General features: G+C 48.4%; 1 protein-coding gene across 1 annotated transcript in view; it reads left to right on the forward strand.

Annotated features, from left to right (window-relative positions):
- The window catches only part of plxna1 (plexin A1), a 232,846-nt gene that overhangs the window by 122,009 nt on the left and 85,437 nt on the right, over nucleotides 1-25,400 (forward strand). The window contains exons 4-8 of the mRNA XM_033036992.1: nucleotides 3,155-3,289; nucleotides 6,520-6,620; nucleotides 11,108-11,231; nucleotides 13,872-14,025; nucleotides 19,213-19,312. Coding sequence (XP_032892883.1) covers nucleotides 3,155-3,289; nucleotides 6,520-6,620; nucleotides 11,108-11,231; nucleotides 13,872-14,025; nucleotides 19,213-19,312 — 614 coding nt within the window. The remainder of the gene's footprint in view (nucleotides 1-3,154; nucleotides 3,290-6,519; nucleotides 6,621-11,107; nucleotides 11,232-13,871; nucleotides 14,026-19,212; nucleotides 19,313-25,400) is intronic.

The following is a 25,400-nucleotide window of genomic DNA, read 5'->3' on the forward strand; positions in this document are numbered from 1 at the left end:
ACAGCACGCAAACATGCCCTTCAGCCCAACTTGCGCACACCGAACAACATGTCCCATCTACGCTAGTCCCACCTGCCCGGACTTGGCCCATATCCCTCCATCCTGTCCTATCCATGTACCTGTCTAATTGTTTCTTAAACGTTACAATATTCCCAGCCTCAACTACCTCCTCTGGCAGCTCGTTCCATACACCCACCACCCTTTGTGTGAAAAAGTTACCGCTCAGATTCCTATTAGAGCTTTCCCCCTTCACCTTAAACCTATGCCCCCTGTGAATACACTGTACTGTGCACACCCAGGAACATATGGAACCAGGGGGTTTATACTGATGTTAGTGCACATCTTCAGAGGGTATGTGTGCAGATGTTCATAAACATCCAGAGGTGAGTGCAGATGTGTGCAGGGGATCTGTGGCTGATGAATAATCGTGCTTTCAGGGATCATCACCTCGGCTATGGATGCATTCCTTCTGGGAACAAACTCACCGGGAGTACGCACAGCTGATAGCTTGTTCCCAGGGAGACTGTGCAGATGTTGTCGTGCTTCCCAGGGAGACTGTGCAGATGTTGCTTGAGTTTAATTTACTTTAGTTTCGCTTTTTTTATTGTTCACGTAAATCAAGGTACGGTGAAAAGCTTTTTCATTGTGTGCTGTCCAGTCAGCAGTAAGACTATATAATATTACAATTGAACAGTCCACAGTTTACAAATGCAGGATAAAGGGAATAACGTTTGGTGCAAGATAGTCTGATTGAAGAGAGTCTGAGGGTCTCCATTGAGGTAGATGGGAGATCAGGACCGCTCTCTAGTTGGTGAGAGGACGGTTCAGTTGCCTGATAACAGCTGGGAAGAAACTGTCCCTGAATCTGGAGGTGTGTGTTTTCAAACTTCTGTACCTCCTCATGCCTGATGGGAGAGAACAGGAGAGGGAGTGAGTGGGGTGAGACTGGTCCTTGATGATGCTGGTGGCCTTGCTGAGGCAGCGTGAAGTGTAGATGGAGTTAATGGAAGGGAGGTTGGTTTGTGTGATGGTCTGGGCTACGTCCACAATTCTCTGCAATTTCGTGTGGCCTTGGACGGAGCTGTTCCAAAACCGTGTTGTGATGCATCCTGATAAAATGCTTTCTACAGCGTATCTGTAGTAGTTGGTGAGAGATGTACGGACCTGTGGTCTCTGGAAGATAAAGGGAGTAATACTCAAATACAGAGTGGCTTTGTATATAATAACTATGCCAGCATTCCTCCTTCTCCCTGCTCCCGTCCGGCAACGCACACCACCAGACTCAGGAACAGCTTCATCCCCTCTGTTATCTGGCTTCTGAACGGTCCTTGCATAAGCTAGGGCACTGTCCGATTCACCTCTACCCGATTGCGGACATTGGACTTTGTCTGTGGAACTGATGAGCCACAATGCTGAGAACTATATTCTGTACTCTGTATCTTCCCCTTTGTACATGAGTTTGACGATTGTATTGTATGGTATTATCTGATTTGATTGAATCATTTACAAAGATTTTCACTGTAACTCGGCACACATGATAATGATAAACCTAAACCTAAATCTGCGGACACAAGAAACTGCAGATGCCTGTTGATCAAAAAAAGACAGAGTGCTGGAGTAACTCACCAGGCCAGGCAGCATGTCTGGAGAACGTGGATAAGTCACATTTCGGGAAAGTGCCCTTTTGGATAGGTGACGTTTCAGGACTTGTAGGTTCCCGACAGAAACGTCGCCTATCCACGTTCTCCGAGGATGCTGCCTGACGATGCAGTGGTGCAGCGGTAGAGCTGCTGCCTCACAGCACCAGAGCCCCGTGTTCGATCCTGACTATGGGTCTGTCTGTACGGAGTTTGCATGTTTTCCATGTGACCACGTGAATTTACTCCGGGTGTTCCGGTTTCCTCCCACACTCCCGATTTATAGGTTGATTAGCTTTGTTAAAAGTGTAAATTGTCCCTGGTGTTTAGGATAGTGCTGGAGTACGGGGCGATCGCTGGTCGGCACGGACTTGGTGGGCGGAAGGCTCGGTTTCCACACTGTATCTCTAAACTCTAAAGAGACCTGGTCACACGAGAGGTGTTTGGGTGAATGTCACGATGACTCTGTATCTCTGCAGTCTAAAGACCAAAGAGTCGGGTCAGATCAAGGTTCATAAGTTATTGGAGCAGAATTTGGCCATTGAGTCTACTCCGCCATTCAATCATGGTTGATCTATTTTCCCATTCCCCTGCCCTCTCCCCATATCCACATAAGATAGGTGGATACTGGTCTCTGGAACTGATGCGCTACAATGTCAGTGAACTATTTTCTGCACTCTGTATCTTTCCCTTTGCTCCACCGATTGTATTTGAGTTCGACTTGATTGTATTTATGTATGCTGTTATCTAGTCTGTTTGGATGGCATGTAATACAAAGCTTTTCACTGTACCTCACCACACATGACAATAATAAACCTAAATCTAAATCTGCAGATGACTGTGTATCTCTGAAGTCTAATGTTTTGTGTTGGATGTAATGCTGAGGCTTTATATGGCGCTGGTCAGACCACACGTGGAGTATCGTGAGCAGTTTTGGGCCCCATGCCTGAGGAAGGATGTGCTGGCATTGGAGAGGGTCCAGGGGAGGTTTACGAGAATGATCCCAGGAATGATTGGGTTAACGTACGATGAGCGTTTGACGGCACTGGGCCTGAACTCGCTGGAGTTTAGAAGGATGAGGGGTGACTCATGAAGACGTACCGTAGTAGTAAATAGCCTGGATAGAGTGGATGTGTAGTGGATGTTTCCACTAGTGGGAGGGTCTTGGTCACTGCTCCCCTAGAATAGAAGGAAGCACCTTTAGAAAAGAGATGAGAAGGAATTTCTTTAGTCATGGGGTGGTGAATCTGTGGAATGCATTGCCACAGACGGCTGTGGAGGCCAAGTCAATGGGATTTCTACGGCGGAGGTTGACAGGTTCTTGGTTAGTATGGGTGTCAGAGGTTACGGGGAGAAGGGAGGAGAATTGGGTTGGGAGGGAAAGATAGATCAGCCATGATTGAATGGCGGAGTAGACTTGATGGGCTGAATGGCCTAATTCTGCTCCGAGAACTCTTATGAACATGACTCCACATTCCAGTGGCACTAACAGGAGATTCCCTGTGCTTTCTCCGCAGGTTTTGGTTGACTCAGTGGAGGTCGGAGACCCACTGCTGTACGAGAGCGTGACCATCGCCGAGGGCAGCCCCATCGTCCGTGACTTGGTCTTCAGCCCAGACTACCAGTACATCTACGCCATGACCGAGAAGAGGGTGAGTGGAGGGAGCAGTGGCCACAGGAAGGCCGGGATACCTGGGCTCCCGGCCCGGCCAATCTGAACGGGATAATGTAGGGTTGGAATGGGGAGGGAGGGTGAGACAGAGGTGAGAGGCAAGTCAACATGGTGCCTGGACCATCTCGAACGGTGACCACGACACACCCAAGCCAAGAGCCCAAAGCATCTTGCAGCAACCTCTATCAATGACCTTCTGATGTCCAATCTCCATAGAGTAGTTGGTCTCCACTGGTCAGTCGGTCATAGAGTCATACAGCACGGAAACAGGCCCTTTGGCCCAACTCATCCATGCCGACTAAGATGCCTCAACCAGGCAAGTACCAGCTGCCTGCATTTGGCCCACATCCCTCTAAACCTCCCCCTATCCACGTACTTGTGTAATTGTCTTTTAAATGTTGGAATGATAGCTACCTCAACAAGCTCCTTTAGGCATTAGAGATTCTGGTAGCTCGTTCAATATACCACCAGCCTTTGAGTGAAAAGATTGCCCCCCAGGTTCCTATTAAATCTTTCCCGCCTCACCTTAAGCCTATGTTCTCCAGTTATTGATTCTCCTACCCTGGGTAAAAGTCTCTGTGCATTGATTTATCCTGTTTATTCTCCTCATGATTTTATACACCACAATCAGATCACTCCTCAGCCTCCTGCGCTCCAAGGAATAGAGTCCTAGCCTGGCCAGCCTCTCCCTGTAGCTCAGGCCCTCGAGTCCTGGTTTCATGGTAAATCTTCTCTGCACTCTCTCCAGCCTAACGACTTCCTCACTATAGCAGCGTGGCTAAATTACAGCCTCTCCATGGACTCCGTCAACACCTCACGCTGCCTCGGGAAAGCAGCCAACATAATCAAGGACCTTTCTCACCCCGGTCATTCCCTCTTCTCCCACCCCCTACTGGGAAGAAGACACAAAAACTTAAACACCTGCCACCAGACACAGCAGTTGCTGATATCAAACTATTGAGCGATCCTCCCACAAGCTAAGTGTGCTGCCCTGGTCTTCCAACCTACTTCATTGGGGATTTTGAACTTTTGAAATTCAGTCGCCCTCTCCCTGTCGGTTTCCTTGCAGTATCTCCAAACGCAACTCTAAACTAAAATCGTCCACTAAATGGCATAAAAGGCCAGCAAACCGCTGCTGTTAGTACACGGTGAGCTAACTTCACATGTTTTCGGAGCAGAATTGGGCCATTCTGCTCATGAAGTCTACTCTGCCATTCAATCAAGGCTGATCTATCTTTCCCTCTCAACCCCATTCTCCTGCCTTCTCCCCATAACCCCAACACCCGTACTGATCAAGAATCTATCAAACTCTAATAATAATAATAATAATAAATTTAATTTAATGGGCGCCTTTCAGACATCTCAAAGACACCTTACATAGTAATCGGAATAACATATAATCGGAATATAACAAGTAATAAAGACATCACAGAGACACAAATTAAAAACAGAATTCAATCCAAAAACAGAAAATCAAAAACACAGTGTGAAGAGGGAGCAGCGGCCATAAGCATATCCATAATCAATATTATAAATGATATAAATATTAAACTTATGATAAATAAAGTTTGGAGGCACAACACAAACATTGAAACCTAAACACATCTTGAAGCAGGGGGAGTTAGCACAAGTACGGTGAGCATGGTCTGGAGAAGGGTCTCGACCCGAAACGTCACCTATTCCTTTCCTTCAGAGATACTGCCTCTCCTGCTCAGTTACTCCAGCAATTATGTTTATCTTCAGTGTAAACCAGCATCTGCAGTTCCTTCCTACATGTGAGGCACAGTTTAGTTTAATTTAGAGATGCTGCATGTAAACAGACCTTTCGGCCAATTGAGTAAACGCCGACCAGCGATCGCCCGTTCACACTAGTTTTATGTTATCCCACTTTATCATCCATTCCTTACACACTAGTGGGCAAATTTACAAAAGCCTATTAACCCACCAACCCGCACGTCTTTGGGATGTGGGAGGAAACCTGGAGCACCCGAAGGAAACCCTCAGGGTCATAGGGAGAATGTGCAAACTCCACACAGACTGACAGCACCTGTGATCAGGATCGAACCAGTGTCTCTGGCGCCGTGAGACAGTGGCTCTACCCGCTGCGCTACAGTGTGGGTCCCTGAAGTCACAGTGATCAGTGTGTGACTTGGGACTCTTGGGGCTGAAGTCAGGCAAACCTCTGTGACCGTTGTAGGGATTTTAAATTCACCCTATGGACATGTGATTCTTTTAGTTTACAGTTACAGTACGGAAACAGGCCCTTCGGCCCACTGAGTCCGTGTCGACCGCCCATCACCCCATACACTACACATTAGACACATTTAAACTTTTTTAACCAAAGCCAATTAACCTACAAACCCGCACGTCTTTGGAGTGTGGTGGGGAAACCGGAGCACCCGGTGAAAACCCATGCAGTCACCGGGCGAACATGCAAACTCCGAACAGACAGCACCTGTAGTCAGGATTGAATCCTTCTTGAACAGTCATCTGACTCTGAGGCAGCAACTATACTGCTATATCACTGTGCCGCCCAACTGCAGATGCCTGATTCACTTCCCAGCTTTATAAATCATCCCACTAATCACATCGGTGAATGTCTAATAATTGTGTTATCCCCGAGCTCTGAGAATTAAGTTCAATATTTCTGGAGTAACCTCGTAAATAAATTGACTAATTTTAACAGCTTCTGAGTAAATTTTGTTTAAATTTACTATTGAGAGCCGTTCGCCACTGTCCTCAACGTAGTATTTTGCAGATATTTTCTGCTCTTTAGCTTGACGTATTGACATTATGACTAGGATTGTTTTTGTGCTTAAACCTATTTTCAATCGTATTGATCAACGAGCAACGTTAGCGCTGTTAAATGCGTCAAGGAATCATTTTATAAAGAAATTTCGGAGTTGGAAATTGGTTTGCAGGCCGCGCTTGGTTGCAAATACACAGTATAATTAGGGTGGGAAAGTGGGGGGGAAGAGTGTGGTAGATGTGACAGAGATGGAGGGGGATGTGGGGGGGTTAGATGGAGAGGGGATGGTGGGTGAGGAGGGAGTTGGAGGGAGGACGGATGGAGAGACATGTGGGTGGAGGGGGTGGGTAGAGGGATGGCAGGCAGGGAGGGGGGTGGGGAGGGGCTGGGGTTGATCGAGGGGGAGGTGCTGATTATGGTGGCGGCTGGGCTAACGTTGGCCGGTGTCTCGCCCCCTGCAGGTCAGCCAAATGCCGGTGGAGAGCTGCGACCAGTATCGGAGCTGCTTGAGTTGCCTGGACTCCAAGGACCCCCACTGTGGCTGGTGTGTGCTGCACAATGTGTGAGTACTCTGCTCCTTGTGCCCCCCCCCCCCTCCCACACACTCCCCTCCCTCCAGCCCTCCCACCTCCCTTTTCCAACACCCCTCAATCCTTCCCACCTCCCCATCCTCCTCCTTCCTCCATCCCTGTCTCCACCCTCCCCCCTCCATCCCTCTCTACCCCTCCATCTTACCCTTCCCCCTCCCCCCTTCCATCCCCATTCCCTCCCACCACCCTCTCTCCAATCCACACACCTCTCGCACTATCCCCCTCCCCCCCGTTTATCCCCTTCTCTCCCCGCCCTGTGACCACGTTGGTTTCCTCCAGGTGCTCTGGTTTCCACGCCACATCCCCAAGCCATGGGTGTATGCTGGTTAATTGTCCCTCTGTAAGCAGCCCCTAGTGTGTAGGGAGTGGACGAGAAACCGGGATAACATGGAACTAGTGTGAACGGGTGATTGATGGTCGGCGTAGACTTGATGGGCCGAAGGGCCTGTTTCAACGCTGTATCTCCAAACTAAGCTAAAAATCCATAAGCAGTAAGTGGAGGACAAATGCAGGTTTCATCGAGCTTAGTCCTTTACAGCAGACTGGTTGATCGGCAACGTGGAAGCCAGCCGACCATCTCTGCCGTGCCTGCCATTGGAATTGTCGGTCTCTGCGAATTTCCTCTTATCGTCTGATCCACGTTTGTGATAAAGTTGAAGAAAGCCTTCCCGTTAATGTTCCCCTTTACAATCAGCTTGCGACTTCATGTAAGCGAGGGCAGCTGTTCTGTTTGACCACCCCAGTTTTAACGGCAGCGCGATCTCCATCGCAAACTGTGATTATTGAAATTGGGACATTAATTATTTAGTTGCGACTGTTTCTCTGTTTAAACAAGGTGACATTGCTTTTTTCCCATCGCTCTACAGAGCTTGACATGCCTTAATATCATGTGCCTTGGTTTTAAAGAGGATTATTTCTGCTTAGACAGGAGATGTCTATGAATTATTCACGGCAGAATGAATAGACACACTAACGTGATTTACAGCGCTCGTCAAAGCCATTGAATCTGCAGGGGCAGGAGATCGCCAAGAGTTAACACTAAGAGTTGGTGAGGGCAAGTGGGGAATACGTGAGAATGAAGCTGATGAGTCAGTCCAAAAGTCATAAGTCACGAGTTCATAAGTCATAGGAGCATATTTGGCCCATCAAATCTACTCTGCCATTCAGTCATGGCTGATCTATCTTTCCCTCTCAAGCCCATTTCCCCATAACTCCTGGCACACGTACTAATCAAGAACCTGTCAATCTGCACCTTAAAAACATCCATTGACTTGGCCTCCACAGCTGGTTGTGTCTATGAATTCCACAGATTCACTACCCTCTGACTAAATCAATTCCTCCTTATCATCTTTCTAAAGGTATGTCCTTTTATTCTAAGGTTATGGCCTCTGGTCCTAGATTCTCCCACTAGTGGAACATCCTCTCCACATCCACACTATCCAGGCCTTTCACTAATCAGTAAGTTTCAATGAGGGTACCTCTCATCCTTCAAAACTTCAACGAGTGCAGGCCCAGTGCAGTCAAACGCTTGCCATATGTTAACCCGATCATTCTCGTAAACCTCCTCTGAACCCTCTCCTACGCCAGCACATTCTTCCTCTGATATGGAGCCAAAAAGTTATGGTTCCTAAGATCTACTTGCATTTCTGGTCACCCCTTTACAAGAAAGGAAGTGGAAGCTTTGAAGAGAGTGCAGAAAAAGTTGATCAAAATGTTGCCTGGATTAGTGGACATTAGAAACTACAGCCATACAGCACTGAAACAGGTCCTTTGGCCCAACTTGCCTGTGCCGACCAAGATGTCCCATCTACACTAGTCCCACCTGTCCACATTTGGCCCATATCCCTTTATGCATGTCCCATCCAAGTACCTATCCAAATGTCTTTGAAACGTTGTCAGAATTACCAGGTTGGAGGTGGAATCAAACATTGTGCTTTCAAACATTTAAAATCTTTTACAAAACTGGATCCCTCTCCACCAATATAAAATAATCATCAACACATTTGACAGGGTATTTAGGAGAAGTGTCTATCTATTGAGCGTTCCGACAGGGAATGATAGCACTGAAAGGCGTGCGTTTGTAGAAATATGTAGGAGGATGGAATAGAGGGATCGGATGATGAAGAGAGGGCAGAAGAAAGAGACGATGAGGCTTGTTCAGAGCATGGACACCAGATTACTGAATGGCCTGTCGGTGCATTACTTGAACTACTCCTGTGAAACAACTCTGACCTGGGGCGACACAGTGGTGCAACAAGTAGAGTTGAGACCTCCCAGCGCGGGAGACCCGAGTTCGATCCTGACCTCGGGAGCTGTCTGTGAGTGGAGTTTGTACGTTCTCACTGTGACTGCATGGTTTCCTCCAGGTCCTCTAGTTTCCTCCCACAGCACTAAGAAGTGTGGGTTTGTAGGTTAATTGTCCTTTGTAAAGTGTCCCCTCGTGGATGAGAAAGTGCAATAATATAGAACTAGTGTGAAAGGGTGATGGATGGTCGGCATGGACTTGGTGTGCCGTGGGGCCTGTTTCCATGCTGTATCTCGAAAACTAAAACTGGCATCCTTATGTTTGCACTTCTATTTATTTTCCAGCCTCTGGATAGCAAAAAAATTCATCTATGTTTGGTTTAGATTAGTTTAGAGATACAGCGTGGAAACAGGCTTTTCGGCCCACCGTGTCCGCGCCGACCAGCCCGTACACGAGCACTATCCTACACACTAGAGACGATTTACAATTTTACAAAGCCAATTAAGCTACAAACCTGTAGGTCTTTGGAGTGTGGGAAGAATCCGGAGCATCCGGAGAAAAGACACACGGTCACAGGGAGAACAGACAAACTCTGTACAGACAGCGCCCGTAGTCGGGATCGAACCTGGATCTCCCACGATGTAAAGCTGCAACTTTACCGCTTTGCCACGTGCCGCCTTGAAACTGACATCTTTTTGTTTGCGTGTCTATTTCATTTTCCAACCTCTGGATTGGGAAAAAAATAATTTCCCATCCACGTGAAACAAAAAAATGTCTCCTCAAGGCCTGCTCTGCATTTGCAGCCTTCAATCTCCTTCCTAGTAACAAGAGAAGCGTCTGAACTTTGACCTTAGCAGCAGAGTGACATTGAGTTTATTGCTTGGCCTTTGCGTTCTCCCGTCGCTTCATGTGTGGTCTGAGGAAATGTTTCTATTTATTGATTCCCAAGTTTAAATGATTTATTGCCAAGAGCCCAGGGCAGGATTGTTTGGGTTGATGTGCCAACAATCTGACAAGATTCACAATCTGAAAGATGATGGATTGGAATGAGGGGCTGGGATGTCTTTAGACGGCCCTCTTGGATGGTCATCATACAGGAACGTCCTCAAAGAAGATTACAAGCCGGTCATTGGACTTTCAAAGCGGCGATGGATAGGTTCTTGATTAGTTTTTTGTAGTTTAGTTTGTTGTGGCGTATACCGAGGTATATACCGACGTTGATAGATTCTTTAGAGGATTTAGGCTTGTTTTGTTATCCCCCCCACAATCTCAGAACCTCCTCCCCAGATTGTACACCTAAACTACACACTCGGGGCAATTTATAGAGACCAATTAGCCTTCAGATCCACACGTCTTTTGGACGTGAAGGAAGTGCCCAATCTTGTGCTGTACTGATCTATGTTTTTTGTTAAGTCACTTCTGTTAAGAGTGTTTAAATGTCATAAGTATCGAAAACAGAACAATGAATGCAGTGGTGCTGCAGTAGAGTTGCTGCCTTACAGCCCCAGCGACCCAGGTCCGATCCTGACTGTGCGGAGTTTGCACGTTCTCCCTGTGACCGCGTGAATTTCCTACGGGTGCTCCGGTTTCCCCCCACATCCAAAAGACGTGCAGGTCTGTAGGCTAATTGGCCTCTGTAAATTGCCCCTAGTGTGTAGGGAGTGGATGAGAAAGTGCGATAACATAGAACCTCTGTGAACCGGCGATCGATTGCCGGCCTGGGCCAAAGGGCCTGTTTCCATGCTGTATCTCTAAACCCTAAATGAAATTCTTCCTTGCAGAAGTGTGGCAGGACTGTAAACACTGTGCTCAATATATAATACAAGAAACAAAAAGAGATGAATAAATCGAATATTATAAAGCCCCTCATGCAACCTAGACAGTTTGTAGAGTGCCATTGAGTCATACAGTGTGGAAACAGGCCCTTCGGCCCACCTTGCCCATGCTGACCAACATGTTCCATCTTCACTAGTCCCACCTGCTCGCATTTGGCCCATGTTCCTCTAAACCGATTCTATCCATGTTATTGTCCAAGTTCATAGTTTGTTGTGCATTGGTTGTAGGCGTCAGCTTGTGACCTTTGACTTTGGTGCTCCTTCAGATATTAATGCAGAAAAAGCCCGATGTCCAAGGTCCCTAGTGTAAACCAAGGTAGTTTGTAGTGCGTTGGTTGTCGGGGCCGGCTGGTGACCTTTGATTCTTGTGTCTCCACAGATGCTCCCGCAAGGACAAATGCAACCGTGCAAATGAATATCAGCGCTTTGCGTCTAACGTGCGGCAGTGCGTGGAGCTCAGTGTGCAACCTAGCAATATCTCCGTCACCACCTCCGACGTCCTGGTGAGTCTCACTGGCTTGTCTCAATATCTGTGTGTTGATGCGCCTTGATCGCAATAGTCAACAGTCAATAGTGCTGAGACACAAAAAGCTGGAGTAACTCAGCGGGACAGGCAGCATCTCTGGAGAGAAGGAATGGGTGACGTTGCAGGTCGCGACCCTTACTCAGACTCCTTCTTCAGTCAATAGTACTTTTATAATCACATACCTTAATTGTTAACACAGTGAAATTATTTTCCTTACAAACAGTCCAGTGGAGTTTGGCTTTAGTTTAGTTTAGAGATACAGCACGGAAATAGGCCCTTCGGCCCACCGAGACCATGCCAACCAGCTACACACACTAGGGACAATTTCCAATTATAGCAAGCCAATTAACCTACAAACCGTTGGAGCCTTTGGAGTGCGAGAGGAAACGGAAGATCTCGGAGAAAACCCACACAGGTCACGGGGAGAACGTACAAACTCCGTACAGACAGCACCTGTAGAAAGGACCGAACCCGGGTCTCTGGCGCTGTAAGGCAGCAACTCTACCGCTGCACCACTGTGCTGCCCCTATGTCCTTTCCCTAATGCATGGATGAATGAGTATATCTGAGGGTGTATGTATGTATACATGTTTGAGAGTGTGAGTTAATGTTTCCACTGAAGCCAGAGGATTCTGGCTGAGGTCCAAAGTTAGTGTGGAATATTTATATGAATTACAAGAGCACTGACAGGAATCCACCGCAAATATAGAACATCATTGGCTGGGCCTGGGCCTGGGCTCTTGGAACCAGATTGGCTATGAGACACTTGTGTTGTTCCTTTGGGTTTGAAGTGGTGGGTGAGGGAGGAGAGGGGAAGTTGACGTAATTCACACCATCCCGCTAAAGTCAGCCGACACACAAACCTTTCCCGCCTCCCTCTCGCACTGGTCTAGTCCTTTTGTGTGTGTGTGTGTGTGTGTGTGTGTGTGTGTGTGTGTCACAGTGTGTGTGTGTGTGTGTGTGTGGGTGTGGGTGTGTCACAGCCTATGTGTGTGTGGGTGTGTGTGTCACAGTGTGTGTGTCACAGTGTGTGTGTGTGTGTGTGTGTCACAGTGTGTGTGTGTGTGTGTGTGGGTGGGTGGGTGTGGGTGTGTCACAGTCTATGTGTGTGTGGGTGTGTGTCACAGTGTGTGTGTGTGTGTCACAGTGTGTGTGTGGCCTTTGTCCAACCATCTGGCAGTCAATAAACTCCCTCGCCTGCCAGACTTTGTCCTGCCCCTCCTCGCTTCCAGTTTTCATCCCCCCGGCAGTCTGTCTGAAGAAGGGTCCCGATCCGAAACGTCATCTATCCACTTTCTCCAGAGATGCTGCCTGACCCGCTGAGTTACTCCAGCACTTTGTATTTTAATGACATTCTTATGTGCTGCAGATTTATAGGCCTGTTAACACAATAACGCACAAATAAGTATGTAATAATCAATAATAAAATAATCAACAATCAGTTGGGTGGCGCAGCGGGTAGAGACCCGGGTTCGATCCTGACCTCAGGTGCTGTCTGTGGAGTTTGCACGTTCTCCCTGGGACCACATGGGTTTTCACCAGGTGCTCCGGGTTTCCTCCCACACACCAAAGACATGATGGTTTGTAGGTTAATTGGCTTCAGTAAAATAGCAAATTGTCCCTAGTGTGTAGGATAGTGCTAGTGTACGACGGGGTGATGTACATCTCTAAAGTGTGGGAGAGAACCAGAGCACCCAGAGAAAACCCACACGGTCACAGGGAGAACGTAGAAACTCCTTATATGCAGCGCCCGTAGTCGGGATGGAACCCGGGTCTCTGGCGCTGTAATGCAGCAACTGTACCGCTGTGCCACCGTGCTGCCCTGCGCTTTGTACACCCTGGCGGAGGCAGTAGGTGGAGAGGACGGTGTCTAGAGTGCCCGTCTCCGGCAAGGTCACTCATGCTCAGCGCTGGAGGAGAGGGGAAGGGGTTAATGTAGGCTGATCGGTGAGGCAGTGACTGTGACTTAGTGTCGGAGTAAGGACCTGTGCATCAGTGGGGAGATTTTCACTGTATTTAATTTTAATTTTAAAATGTTCTCTCCCCTGCACCCTCTCTCTTACCCCTTTTGCTTCTTTCCCGTCCCATTTCCTCCTCTCTCCCCTCCGTTTCTCCCTTCTTCTCTTCCTTTCTTTCACGTCCTTTCTCTCTATCCTCTTTCGCCCGCTCTCCTCTTCAACATTTCCCAATCTCCAATTGCCCCCCCCCACACTCTTCACTCCCTCTCTCCCTCGCTCATCCCTTCCTCCCTGCCACATTCTCTCCCCTCCCACCTCCCCTCTCCATTCTCTGTCCCCTCTGCCTCTTCCTCTCCACCTCTCCCTCTCTCACTGTCCCTCTCTCCCTCTCCTCTCCACCTCTCCCTCTGCCTCTCCATCTCCCTCTCTCCCTCTCCCTCTCCCTCTCCCTCTCCTCTCCACCTCTCCACCTCTCCCTCCGCCTCTCCCTCTCCCCTCTGCCGTTCCCTCTCCCTCCACCTCTCCCTCTCTCCTTCCTTTCCTTCCCTCCCTCCATCACTTACACTCTATCTTCCCTCTTCTTTCTCTCCTCTCTCTCTATCTCCTCCCTTTCTCTCCCCCCTCCATCTCCCATTCTCTCATTCCCCCGTCTCTCCGCAGTTAATCCTACAAACCCGCAACGTTCCCGACCTCTCCACCGGTGTCAACTGTTCCTTTGAAGACTTCACGGAGACGGAGGGTCGGATTATGGACGGTCGGATCTACTGTCGTTCCCCCTCTGCCAAAGACATCGTCCCAATCACCAGAGGCCACGGTAAGTTTTGCCGTCCACCTGTGTCACCAACCTGCGACCCCAGCTCGCTCTGTGACCCCAGCTCTCTCTGTGACCCCAGCTCTCTCTGTGACCCCAGCTCTCTCTCTGTGACCCCTGCTCTCTCTGTGACCCCTGCTCTCTCTGTGACCCCAGCACTCTCTGTGACCCCATCTCTCTCTCTCTGTGACCCCATCTCTCTCTGTGACCCCGTCTCTCTCTCTGTGACCCCATCTCTCTCTCTGTGACCCCATCTCTCTCTCTCTGTGACCCCATCTCTCTCTCTGTGACCCCATCTCTCTCTCTGTGACCCCATCTCACTCTGTGACCCCAGCTCTCTCTGTGACCCCATCTCTCTGTGACCCCATCTCTCTGTGACCCCATCTCTCTCTGTGACCCCAGCTCGCTCTGTGACCCCAGCTCTCTCTGTGACCCCATCTCTGTGTGACCCCATCTCTCTCTGTGACCCCTGCTCTCTCTGTGACCCCATCTCTCTCTCTCTCTGTGATCCCATCTCTCTCTGTGACCCCATCTCTCTGTGACCCCATCTCTCTCTCTGTGACCCCATCTCTCTCTCTGTGACCCCATCTCTCTCTCTGTGACCCCATCTCTCTCTCTGTGACCCCATCTCTCTCTCTGTGACCCCATCTCTCTCTCTGTGACCCCATCTCTCTCTGTGACCCCATCTCTCTGTGACCCCATCTCTCTGTGACCCCATCTCTCTGACTCCATCTCTCTCTGTGACCCCATCTCTCTGTGACCCCATCTCTCTCTGTGACCCCATCTCTCTGTGACCCCATCTCTCTGTGACCCCATCTCTCTCTGTGACCCCAGCTCGCTCTGTGACCCCAGCTCTCTCTGTGACCCCAGCTCTCTCAGTGACCCCATCTCTCAGTGACCCCATCTCTCTGTGACCCCAGCTCTCTCAGTGACCCCATCTCTCTCTGTGACCCCAGCTCTCTACGCCTCCACTTGCTCCAACCCGGATGTCTTTCACGTTCCCTCCTCACCCGACAGTGACTTTAGATACACAGTGCAGAAACAGGCCCTTTGATCCACCAAGACCAGCGATACCCCTGTACACCATTCTACACACTAAGGACAATTTACAATTTTTACTGAAGCCAATTAAGCTACAGACCAGCATGGCTTTGGAGTGTGGGAGGAAACTCGGGCACCCGGAGAAAACCCACACGGTCACAGGGAAGAACGTGCAAACTCCATACAGACAACGCCTGTAGTCAGGATCGAAACCGGGTCTCTGGCGCTGTAAGGCTCCTCGTGTGTAACATGTGAGAGTGGGATAATGAATAACTTGACAGAATGGGTGATCATCGGTTGGCATGGACTTGGTGGGCCGAAGGGCCTATTCCCATGCTGTATCTCTAAACTAAACACGTGCAGGAAGGAATTGCAGATGCTGGGTTTATACTGAAGATAGACACAAAGTGTAACTCAGCGGGTCAGGCAGCATCTGTGGAGAAAGGAAACAGGTGATGTTTCCGGTTGGAACCCTTCTTTAGACTGAATGTAGAGGGAGTGTGGTGGTGGGGGGTGGGACTTAGGAAGGAAAAGGCCAGAACAAATCAGGGCCAGCAACAGATGGCCAAGGAAGAGTGGAGCCCACAATGGCCCATTGTGGGCTGGGGAAGTGGTGATAACGAAGGGATAAAGGAATGCGAACAGTGGAACCTTTGCAGCTTTCTCATTCAGAGGAGAGTGTAATTAGATTTAGACAAGTTAATTGTCGTATACACTAGGGTACAATGAAATTCCTTGTTCACATAAAGATCACAGAGTAAATACAATGTGAAACATAATGACGAGGGCACCACTGTGGAACTGGGCATGAATTTAAAGCATTTGAAGTGCTGGGCGGCACGGTGGTGCAGCAGTAGAGTTGCTGCCTCACAGCACCAGAGACCCAGGTTCAATCCTGACTACAGGTGCTGTCTGTACGGAGTTTGCACGTTCTCCCTGTGACCACGTGGGCTTTCTCCGGGTGCACCGGTTTCCTCTCACACTCCAAAGACGTGCAGGTTTGTAGGTTAATTGGCTTCGGGTAGTTGTAAATAGTTCCTAGTGTGTAGTACCGTGCTGGTGTACGGGGGGTGATCGCTGGTCAGCACGGACGTGGTGGGCAGAAGGGCCCGTTTCCACGCTGTATCTCTAAAGTCTGGTCTAAAGCACTCTGCTGTCAGTGAGTGGGCCAAGTATGAATTAATGGAAACGTCTCACCCTTCTGAGTTGATAAATAAAAATAAACTTCCAGCTGACTATAGACTGTGGACCTCTCTCTTGGATACTACTACAGAGGTTGGACGGAGATGAGAGGTGGTGGCGGCCTCCGTGAGATGTTTACGGAGGAGGTTTCTTGGGCTGTCAAAAGCTGGGTGTTGGTTTGAAAGTCCTGACTCGCAGTCGGTGTCATGCTCAGAGGGAAATATCCCTGGACTCATTTTGCTTTTTTTTTTTTGCTGGAAGAACTCAGATTTATATTATAGTTGAGGCTGATCACAAACTATAACTTCTTTGAGGTGCCTGGGGAGTTGCATAAGTACATGTTATGGTCTGCGTATCGCTGGGGGTGAAATATTTGCACAGAAATAAATTGAAGGAAAAAAATTAATTATTGCGAGTACTGCCACAGATGTCTTCCAGATGTTTCCGTGGACTTGTGCGTTGGGACCAGGGTCAGCGAGAGCCAAAGGCAGCAAATTATTCTTGCAGATGTAATCGATGAAAGATTTGGGGGGCTATGAAGGGGTATAGTGTCGAGGACCCTGTTTTTGAGAGCGTTGGATTATTTTTGAAACAAACTCTTTGATTTATCATGGTTTTGGTCACCCTGTTCTAGGAAAGATGTTGTCAAGCTGGAAAGGGTGCGGAGAAGATTTACCAGGATGTTGCCTGGACTCGAGGGCCTGAGCTGTAGGGAGAGGTTGAGCAAGGCTAGGACTTTATTCCTTGGAGTGCTGGAGGCTGAGGGGTGATCTTACAGTGGTGTACAAAATCAAGAGAGGAATAGATCGGGTAAACACCCGAGTTTTATGCCCAGAGCAAGGGAATCGAGAACCAGAGGACAAGAGGGGAAAGATTTAATATAAATAATAATAATAAGTAATTAATAATAATTTGAAGTGTTAACCTTTTCACACAAAGGGTGGTGGGTGTATGGAACGGACTGCCGGAGGAGGTAGTTGAAGCAACATTTAAGGAACAAGTCAATGGATAGGACGGGTTTGGAGGGATATGGGACAAACGCAAGCAGGTGGGACGTGTAGATGAGACTGGTTGGCTGGTGTGGGCCAGTTGGGCCGATGGGCCTGTTTCCACACTGTATGACTCTGTGAATGTGCAGTGAGGGGGCCCAGGATTGTAAGCACCGAGATGGAAAGACAGGGAGGGAGAGAGAGAGAGAGAGAGAGAGAGAGTGAGAGAGAGAAATCAGGTCACTGAGATCTCAGTTCAGGATATTGTCGGCTGATGCAATCCGTTGAGGGGATTGTCGTGTTAGGCAGAAGCGACGGAGTCAGAGTTTGAGCCAGGCTCTCTGGGGAGCGAATTAGGAAAGATTTCTACTCAAAGTGGTTTAGGGAAATGTGGAATTCTTTTCAAATGATGACAAGTCCATTATTAATTCAAATCTGATGGACTCTTTGAATCATAAGTATTAAAAAAATTGCGGCTAAAGGGGCGGAACTGGTGCAGCGGTAGAGTTGCCTTACAGAGCCAGAGAACCGAGTTCGATCCTGACTACGGGTGCTGTCTGTACGAAGTTTGCACGTTTTCCCTGTGACTGCGTGGGTTTTCTCTGGGTGCTCTGGCTTCCTCACACAGTCCAAAGGCATGCGGGTTTGTAGGTTAATTAATTGGCTTCTGTAAATTGCCCCTAGTGTGTAGGGAATGGATGCAAAAGCACGATAAGATAGAACTAGTGTGGACGGGTGATTGATTGTCGGAGTGGACTCGATGGGCCGAAGGGCCAGTTTCCACGCTGTATCTCTAAACTAAACTAAACTTAAAATATCTGAATCGACCAAATTGTCTTGAGAACTTGACTCCATCAGAGATATTTGACATTTAGAGCAGTTGATAATTAGTAGTTATTAATTGAAAGATACTAGAAACTAGTCTGAACAGGTGATCGAACGGATGATTGATTGTCATGGAAACGGGTCGTTCGGCCCGATGAGTCCACACCGACCATCGACCACCCGTTCAGAGTGGTCTCACTTTTGCATTCACTCCTTCCACTAGAGGGGCCATTTTGAACAGGGTCAATTAGCCTATAAACCCGCGCGTCTTTGGGAAGCGGGAGGATACCTGAGTACCGGGAAGAAACCCATGCGGTCACAGGGAGAACGTACAAACTCGGTTTTATCAGGGGTATGATTGTATTTATTTGCTGGTGGTGTTAGCACATGGAAAGGTCTTGACTCGGACAGTTTTTAAGAATATTGCGGTGACCTCAAATTTCTGGCATTGTATATTGTGCGGGGAACAGCAGAAGGAAAAACGAATGGGCTGGGGAAGGCATGCGACTTGCACCATGAATGGTGGCATTAGAATGAGTGACCACAGTGAAATGCATGAAATGGGTATTGGAGAGATGAGCTTTAATGGGAATGTTGCAGGATTGGAGGGATGAGGTCCACTGGGAATGTTGGGCTGAAGGAATGAGTTCCAGTGGGAATGTTAAGGGGTTGGAGGGTTGTTTCAATGGGAATATTGAGGAATTGGAGGGATGGGTCTCAATGGGCATCTTGAGTGATTGCAGGGACGAGTTTCAATGGGAATGCCGAGGAACTGGGGGGATGTTTTAATGGGAATCACAAGGATTTGGAGAGATGTGTTTAAATGGAAATGGTGAGGAATCGGAGGGATAGGTTTCAGTGGGAATGTTGAATTGGGTGGGATATTTCAATGGGAATGTTGGGGATTGGAGGGATGGGTTCCATTCTGAATATTGGGCTGGTGAATGGGTTTCAATGGGAATATTGGGCTGGAGGGGTGAGCTCCAATGGGAGTTTGGAGGGATGGGTTTCCGTGAGGTTGGAAGGTGAGAAGGTTCCTTGGGAAAGTTGGGCACTCCCTCGGTTGTATTGCTGAGCTTGATCTTGACGTTGATAATTTAACCATCGCTGGGAATCCATGTTTAATGATCCGTTTGACACTTGCTTTGTGCAGGAGATAAGCGAGTGGTGAAGCTGTACCTCAAGTCCAAGGAGACCGGCAAGAAGTTTGTCAGCACGGACTTTGTGTTCTACAACTGCAGTGTCCATCAGTCGTGAGTATTTCCATGACTATCTGTCAGCGCCTTCTCCCCCGTGATTTAGTATACTCCCGTGATCTAGTTTACTCGTGATCTATTCTGCCCCATGACCTAGTCTACCCCGTGATCTAGTCTACCCCGTGATCTAGTCTACTCCGTGATCTAATCTACTCCCATGATCTAGTTTACTAGTGATCTAGTTTACTAGTGATCTAGTCTACCCCCATGATCTAGTTTACTAGTGATCTAGTCTACCCCGTGATTTAGCCTACTCCCGTGATCTAATCTACTCCCATGATCTAGTTTACTAGTGATCTACTCTACTCCCATGATCTAGTCTACCCCGTGATCTAGTCTACCCAGTGATCTAGCCTACCCCGTGATCTCTCCGTCCCCACTGCGGCCTAACATCGTGGCGTTGGCGGCCTTTCCTGGAGACCGATGGCCGAGGGAGCCTGTGGGACTTTAACATTGCGGAGCTTGCGATCCCTTTGCCGGGGATCGAAGCTCCAACCGCGGGACCTGTGGACTTTAACATCGTGAAGCCCGCGATCTCTGGTAAGGAGAGGCCGACTCGGGAGCTCCATGCCGTGGAGAGAGTTTCAACGACCCCGACGGGGGCTTCGATCTGCAGCTGCGGGAATTTTGATCGCTCCGACTGTGGATGGTTCGACTGCCCCGACCACGGGTGAATAAAGAGGAAGAAGATTGAACTTTATTGCCTTCCATCACAGTGAGGAATGTGGAATCCACTGTGGTGGATGTTTATGTAAACTTTTATTCTGTTGCTTTTCACTTGGAATGGCTGTATGCTAACTCAAATGTCACTGTACCTTAACTAGTACATGTGAACATAAACTGACCTTGAAACCTTGAACCTTGAAACAGGCCCTTTGGCCTAACTTGCCCATGCCGACCAACGTGTCCTATCTACACTCATCCCACCTGCCTGCGTTTGGCCCATATCCCTCTAAACCTATCCTGCCCACGTACCTGTCTAAATGTTTCCTAAACGTTGCGATAATAACTGCTTCAACTACGTCCTCATCCAGCTCGTTCCATACACCCACCATCCTTTGTATAAAAAGGTTACTCCTCAGGTTCCCATTCATTCTTTCCCCCCTCACCTTAAACCTATGTCCTCTGGTTCTCAATTCCCCTACTCTGGGCAAAAGACTCTTAGTTTACCTGATCTATTCCTCTGGTGACATTGTATATCTCAATAAGATCATCCCTCAGTCTCCTGCTCTCCAAGGAATAAAGCCCCAACATGCACAGCCTCACCTAATATCTCAGGCCCTCGAGTCCTGGCAACATCCTTGTATATCTTCTCAGCTCGACAACATATAATAATAATATCTTTTATTGTCATTGCATAAGTGCAACGAGATTTGGGTATGCAGCTTCCATCCGACATCATAAGTTAAGTAACTACTAAAATTTAGGTTTAGATACCCGGAGAACATGGTTTGTACAAAGAATATTACAACAGTAAAATAGTCAAACCAGACTACAGTGCAGATGTGTCTGTGCGACGTGACCATCCGAGGGAGACAGTCCGCGGGGGTGGGGGGCACTCAGCAGGGCTGGTTCAGAGCAGCTATAGCTCTGGGAAAGAAGCTGTTCCTGAGTCTGGAGGTGCGGGCGTAGAAGGCCTTGTAACGTCTGCCGGAAGGAAGTAGTTCGAACAGTCCATTACAAGGGTGTGAGGAGTCTTTGTGAATGCTGACGGCCTTCCTGAGGCACCGTGTGTGGTAGATGCCCTCCAAAGCTGGTAGCGGTGTCCCAATGATCTTCTGCGCTCTGTGGACGACGCGCTGAAGAGCTCTCCTCACCGCCTCCGTGCAGCTGAGATACCACACAGAGATGCCATACATGTTCTCTGTGGTGCAGCGGTAGAAGGTTGTCAGCAGCTGTTGGGGCAGACCAGTCCTTTTCAATGTTCTCAGAAAGAACAGTCATTGCTGTGCCTTTTTGACCAGCGCAGCGGTGTTGGTGGACCATGTGAGGTCCTCTGAGATGTCAGTGCCCAAAACAAAAAGCTGGACACTCTCTCCACACTGTCCCCATAGATGGAGATTGAGATTTCCTCTTACATGCCTGTACTGATCTGTGTTCTAAGTCGGAGGGTGAGTTGAAAGGAGGGAGGTATTGTGTGGGTACGGCATTATCACAACAAAGAGAAAAAAAGAGAATTTAACAGATTTTCTTTTTGCATTTATGAAAAACACACAAGTTTATTCCTTGCTGACATTCGAGGTTCCATGTTAATTAACATGCTCTATTAAGAATGATATAAATTTGCATATTAATAAATCTCCAATTACCATCTTTTTAATCATAGTAATAAACAAGTCAGCATTTTACTTTAAAGCAAATAAGCAAGTAGATGCTTTTGCTGGTGATAATGCGTTTTGCTACATTTGGGGCAAGTATAATTAAAGGAGAGAAATTATTTTCAATGCCGTTTTTGCTCCTAGTTATAATTTAGCGATACAGTCTGGTGCCTTTTCTTAAATGAAAGTTCACCGTGTAATCAGAGGCCTAAGAGATTAAAAGCACAAACTAATTGCTTCAAAGATGTTAAAGTTTCTTTTGAAATGTGCATTTTCATTCTTTTAGCCTGAAGTTATGAATAATTAAAACTCCCCCGGATTACCTTTCCGGAGTGGATTCTTTTCAGCGAGCTGTCTTTTTTTCCCAGCTACTCTGCCAGGCTCGTCGCAACGCTTGCAGTGATTCCTCCCCTCCACCATCCTTCCTCTACTGTCCCTTGTGTCTTTAGAGTTTGGCTCGTGTCTTGCGGAGATCCCATCTCCCGAGGCTGCTCGGGATTGAGGGTTGACCTGCTTCTACCTCAGTTGGGTGTTGACCAAAGTGGGCAGGAGATGGTTGATGGGGCGGGCGGCATTGTCAATGGTCCACCTGCCTTTCTTGACCCTTGTTGCATGCCCTCTCGCTTTCAGTTCCGTTGCCTAATCTCCGCATAGTTCCCAAAGCAGTAGGGCGGCACAGAGGCGAGGCTGGGAGAATCGCTGCCTCATGGCGACAGAGACCCGGGTTGGATCTTGATCACGGGCGCTGTGTGTGTGTGTGCGTGTGTGTGGAGTTTGCACGTTCTGACTGTGATCGTGTGGGTTTCCTGGTTCTATCCTACACACTGGAGACAATTTACAGAAGCAAATTAACCTACAAACCTGCATCTCTTTGGAGGGTGGGAGGAAACTAGAGCAACTGCAGAAAACCCATACGTTCACAGGGAGAAAGTATAAACTCCGTATATATATATATATATACATGTGTGTGTGTATACATGTGTGTGTGTGTCCTTGTATACGTGTGTGTGTATACATGCGTGTGTGTATGTGTGTCCTTGTACACGTGTGTGTATGTATATATATGTGTGTGTGTGTGTGTATATGTGTGTGTCCTTGTATACGTGTGTGTGTATACATGCGTGTGTGTATGTGTGTCCTTGTATACATGTGTGTGTGTGTATATATATGTGTGTATGTGTGTGTCCTTGTATACGTGTAGGTGTGTATACATGCGTGTGTGTATGTGGGTCCTTGTATACGTGTGTGTGCGTGTATATACATGTGTGTATTATGTGTGTGCTTGTATACATGTGTGTGTATAAATATATGCATGTGTATATATATACTGTATATGCACAGACACACACTTACCTTTGATGTGTTGCCAGTTGAAAACCAAAATCTTCTACAGGCTCCAGAATCCTTCCTGGCTTCTGTAGACATCTGGGCCAATTGAATTGTGGAACTAGGGTGGGATTGGGAAGACGAGGAAGGGAAGGGGGTCTTGTTTTGCTTTGTTGGCCGCAGTCCACTGCTCCATCCAGACAACGTCAGAAGGATTGATGTTTTGGCAGAGTGTCCCGCTCCAGTTAGAGTCCAATTAGCTAATAGGGCTTTTAGGCCTTTGCCAAGTACGTGATGTCAGTTTGAGTTTGGCTGGGGAGCTGGTTACTCAGCAAGGGTTGCCAACGTTGCAGTAGAATTGGCAGCAAATGGCCCCTCACTTACCCAACTGGGGGTTTGGCAATGGTTTGCCCAGCTGACAAACCTCAGCCCGTAGACATAACAGTTGGCCGTTTAGCCCCTCGAGCCAACCCTGCCAGTTTTAGTTGTAGAGTTTTGCTCCTAAAAGTATTTGTGCGTACACAAAAGTGGGTGGTATTGTAGATCGTGAAGATAGTTGTCAAGAATTGCAGCAGGATCTTGATCGGTTGGCCAGGTGGGCTGAGGAATGGCTGATGGAATTTAATACAGAGAAATGTGAGGTGTTGCATTTTGGGAGCACTAACATGGGCAGAACCTACACGGTGAACGTTAGGGCAAAGGGATCTAGGAGTACAGGTACATAGTTCGTTGAAAGTAGCATAGGGTGGTCAAAAAGCACATCGGCTTTCATCAGTCAGAGCATTGAGAATAGAAGTTGGGAGGTTATGTTGCAGTTATCTAAGATGTTGTTGAGGCTGCATTTAGAGTATTGTGTTCAGTTCCTGGCACAATGTTACAGGAAAGTTGTGGTCAAGCTGGAAAGGGTGCAGAGAGGATTTACGAGGATGTTGCTAGGATCTGAGGGCCTGAACTATAGGGTGAGGTTGGGCTGGATGGCACTATTGGTCGGTGAGGGCGCTGCAAGTCGGCGCCCTGTCAGCAGCGTGTCCGTTTTTTTCAACTTTTTTTGTTTTTTTAGTATGTTTTAAAGTATGTTTTTTGTGTTTCTTTGTGTGTTTTGTGTTGGGGGGGTGTGGGGGGGGGTGAGGGGGAAACCGCTTCGGTCGCCTCCTCCATGGAGAGGCGACTTTTTCCAGGTCGCCTCCCCCGTGGCCTAACAGCAAAGATCGGCGCGGCCTTTCCCGGAGACGCGCCGGGGCTTCAGCGGCGGGCACAGCGTGGACTCTCGGCGTGGAGCGGGCGAGTCCTCGCTGGGGCTCGCCGGAGGGGAGTGCTCCATTTCGCTGGCCCACGGCAGCCTGAAGCCTGAAGCCGCGCGCGGTCTGCACAGCTCAAGCTGGCATGGCGTCTACAGCCCGGGATCCCTCGTGGGGGACCCGGGAGATGAAGGAGCTTCCACCGCCGGCCCGCGGCCAACTTCTACCGTGGGCCCGGCGTGAACTTACCATCACCCCTAGAGGGGAGCTTCTACCGCCGGTCCTACGGTCTGCGGTGCTTCTGGCTGCGGCGGGGACTTTAAATCTTCGACTTGCGGCCTACACCATCCTGAAGCCGCGGTCTCCGGTGGGGAAGAGCCGACTATGGACTGGCTCTGGACTCTGGTCCCGACCACGGGGGGAAATGGAGGAGGATGGGCCAATTTTTGTGCCTTCCACCACAGTGATGAATGCTGTGGTGGATGTTTGTGTTAAATTTTTATTGTGTATTGTGTGTTCTTTCTCATTGTATCGCTGCTGACATATTCATTTCACTTGCACTTTATGTGCAATGTGACGAATAAACCCGTATTGTATTGTATTGTATTGTATTCCTTGGAGCGCAGGAGGCTGAATGGTGATCTTATAGAGGTGTATAAAATCACGAGGAGAATAGATCGATGAACATATAGTCTTTTGCCCAGAGTTCGGGAGTTGAGAACCAGATGACATAAGTTTAAGGAGAGGGGGAAAGATTTAATGGGAACCTGAGGGGTAACTTTCTCATACAAGGGGTGGTGGGTGTATGGAACGAGCTGCCACGGGAGGTAGTTGAGTCAGATACTATCGCAACATTTTAGAAACGTTTAGACAGGTACATGGATAGGATAGATTTAGAAGGAAGACAAAAATGCTGGAGGAACTCAGCAGGTGCAGCAGCATCTATGGAGCGAAGGAAATAGCAACGTTTCGGGCCGAAACCCTTCGTCTGAAGAAGGGTTTCGGCCCGAAACGTTGCCTGTTTCCTTCGCTCCATAGATGCTGCTGCACCCGCTGAGTTTCTCCAGCACTTTTGTCTACCTTCGATTTTCCAGCATCTGCAGTTCTTTCTTAAATAGATTTAGAAGGATATGGCCAAACGCAGGCAGGTGGGACTAGTGTAGATGGACATGTTGGCCTGTATGGGCAAGTTGTGTTGAAGGT

This window comes from Amblyraja radiata, chromosome 18 (genome assembly GCF_010909765.2).
Source record: "Amblyraja radiata isolate CabotCenter1 chromosome 18, sAmbRad1.1.pri, whole genome shotgun sequence".
In the NCBI taxonomy this organism is placed as follows: Eukaryota; Metazoa; Chordata; class Chondrichthyes; order Rajiformes; family Rajidae; genus Amblyraja; species Amblyraja radiata.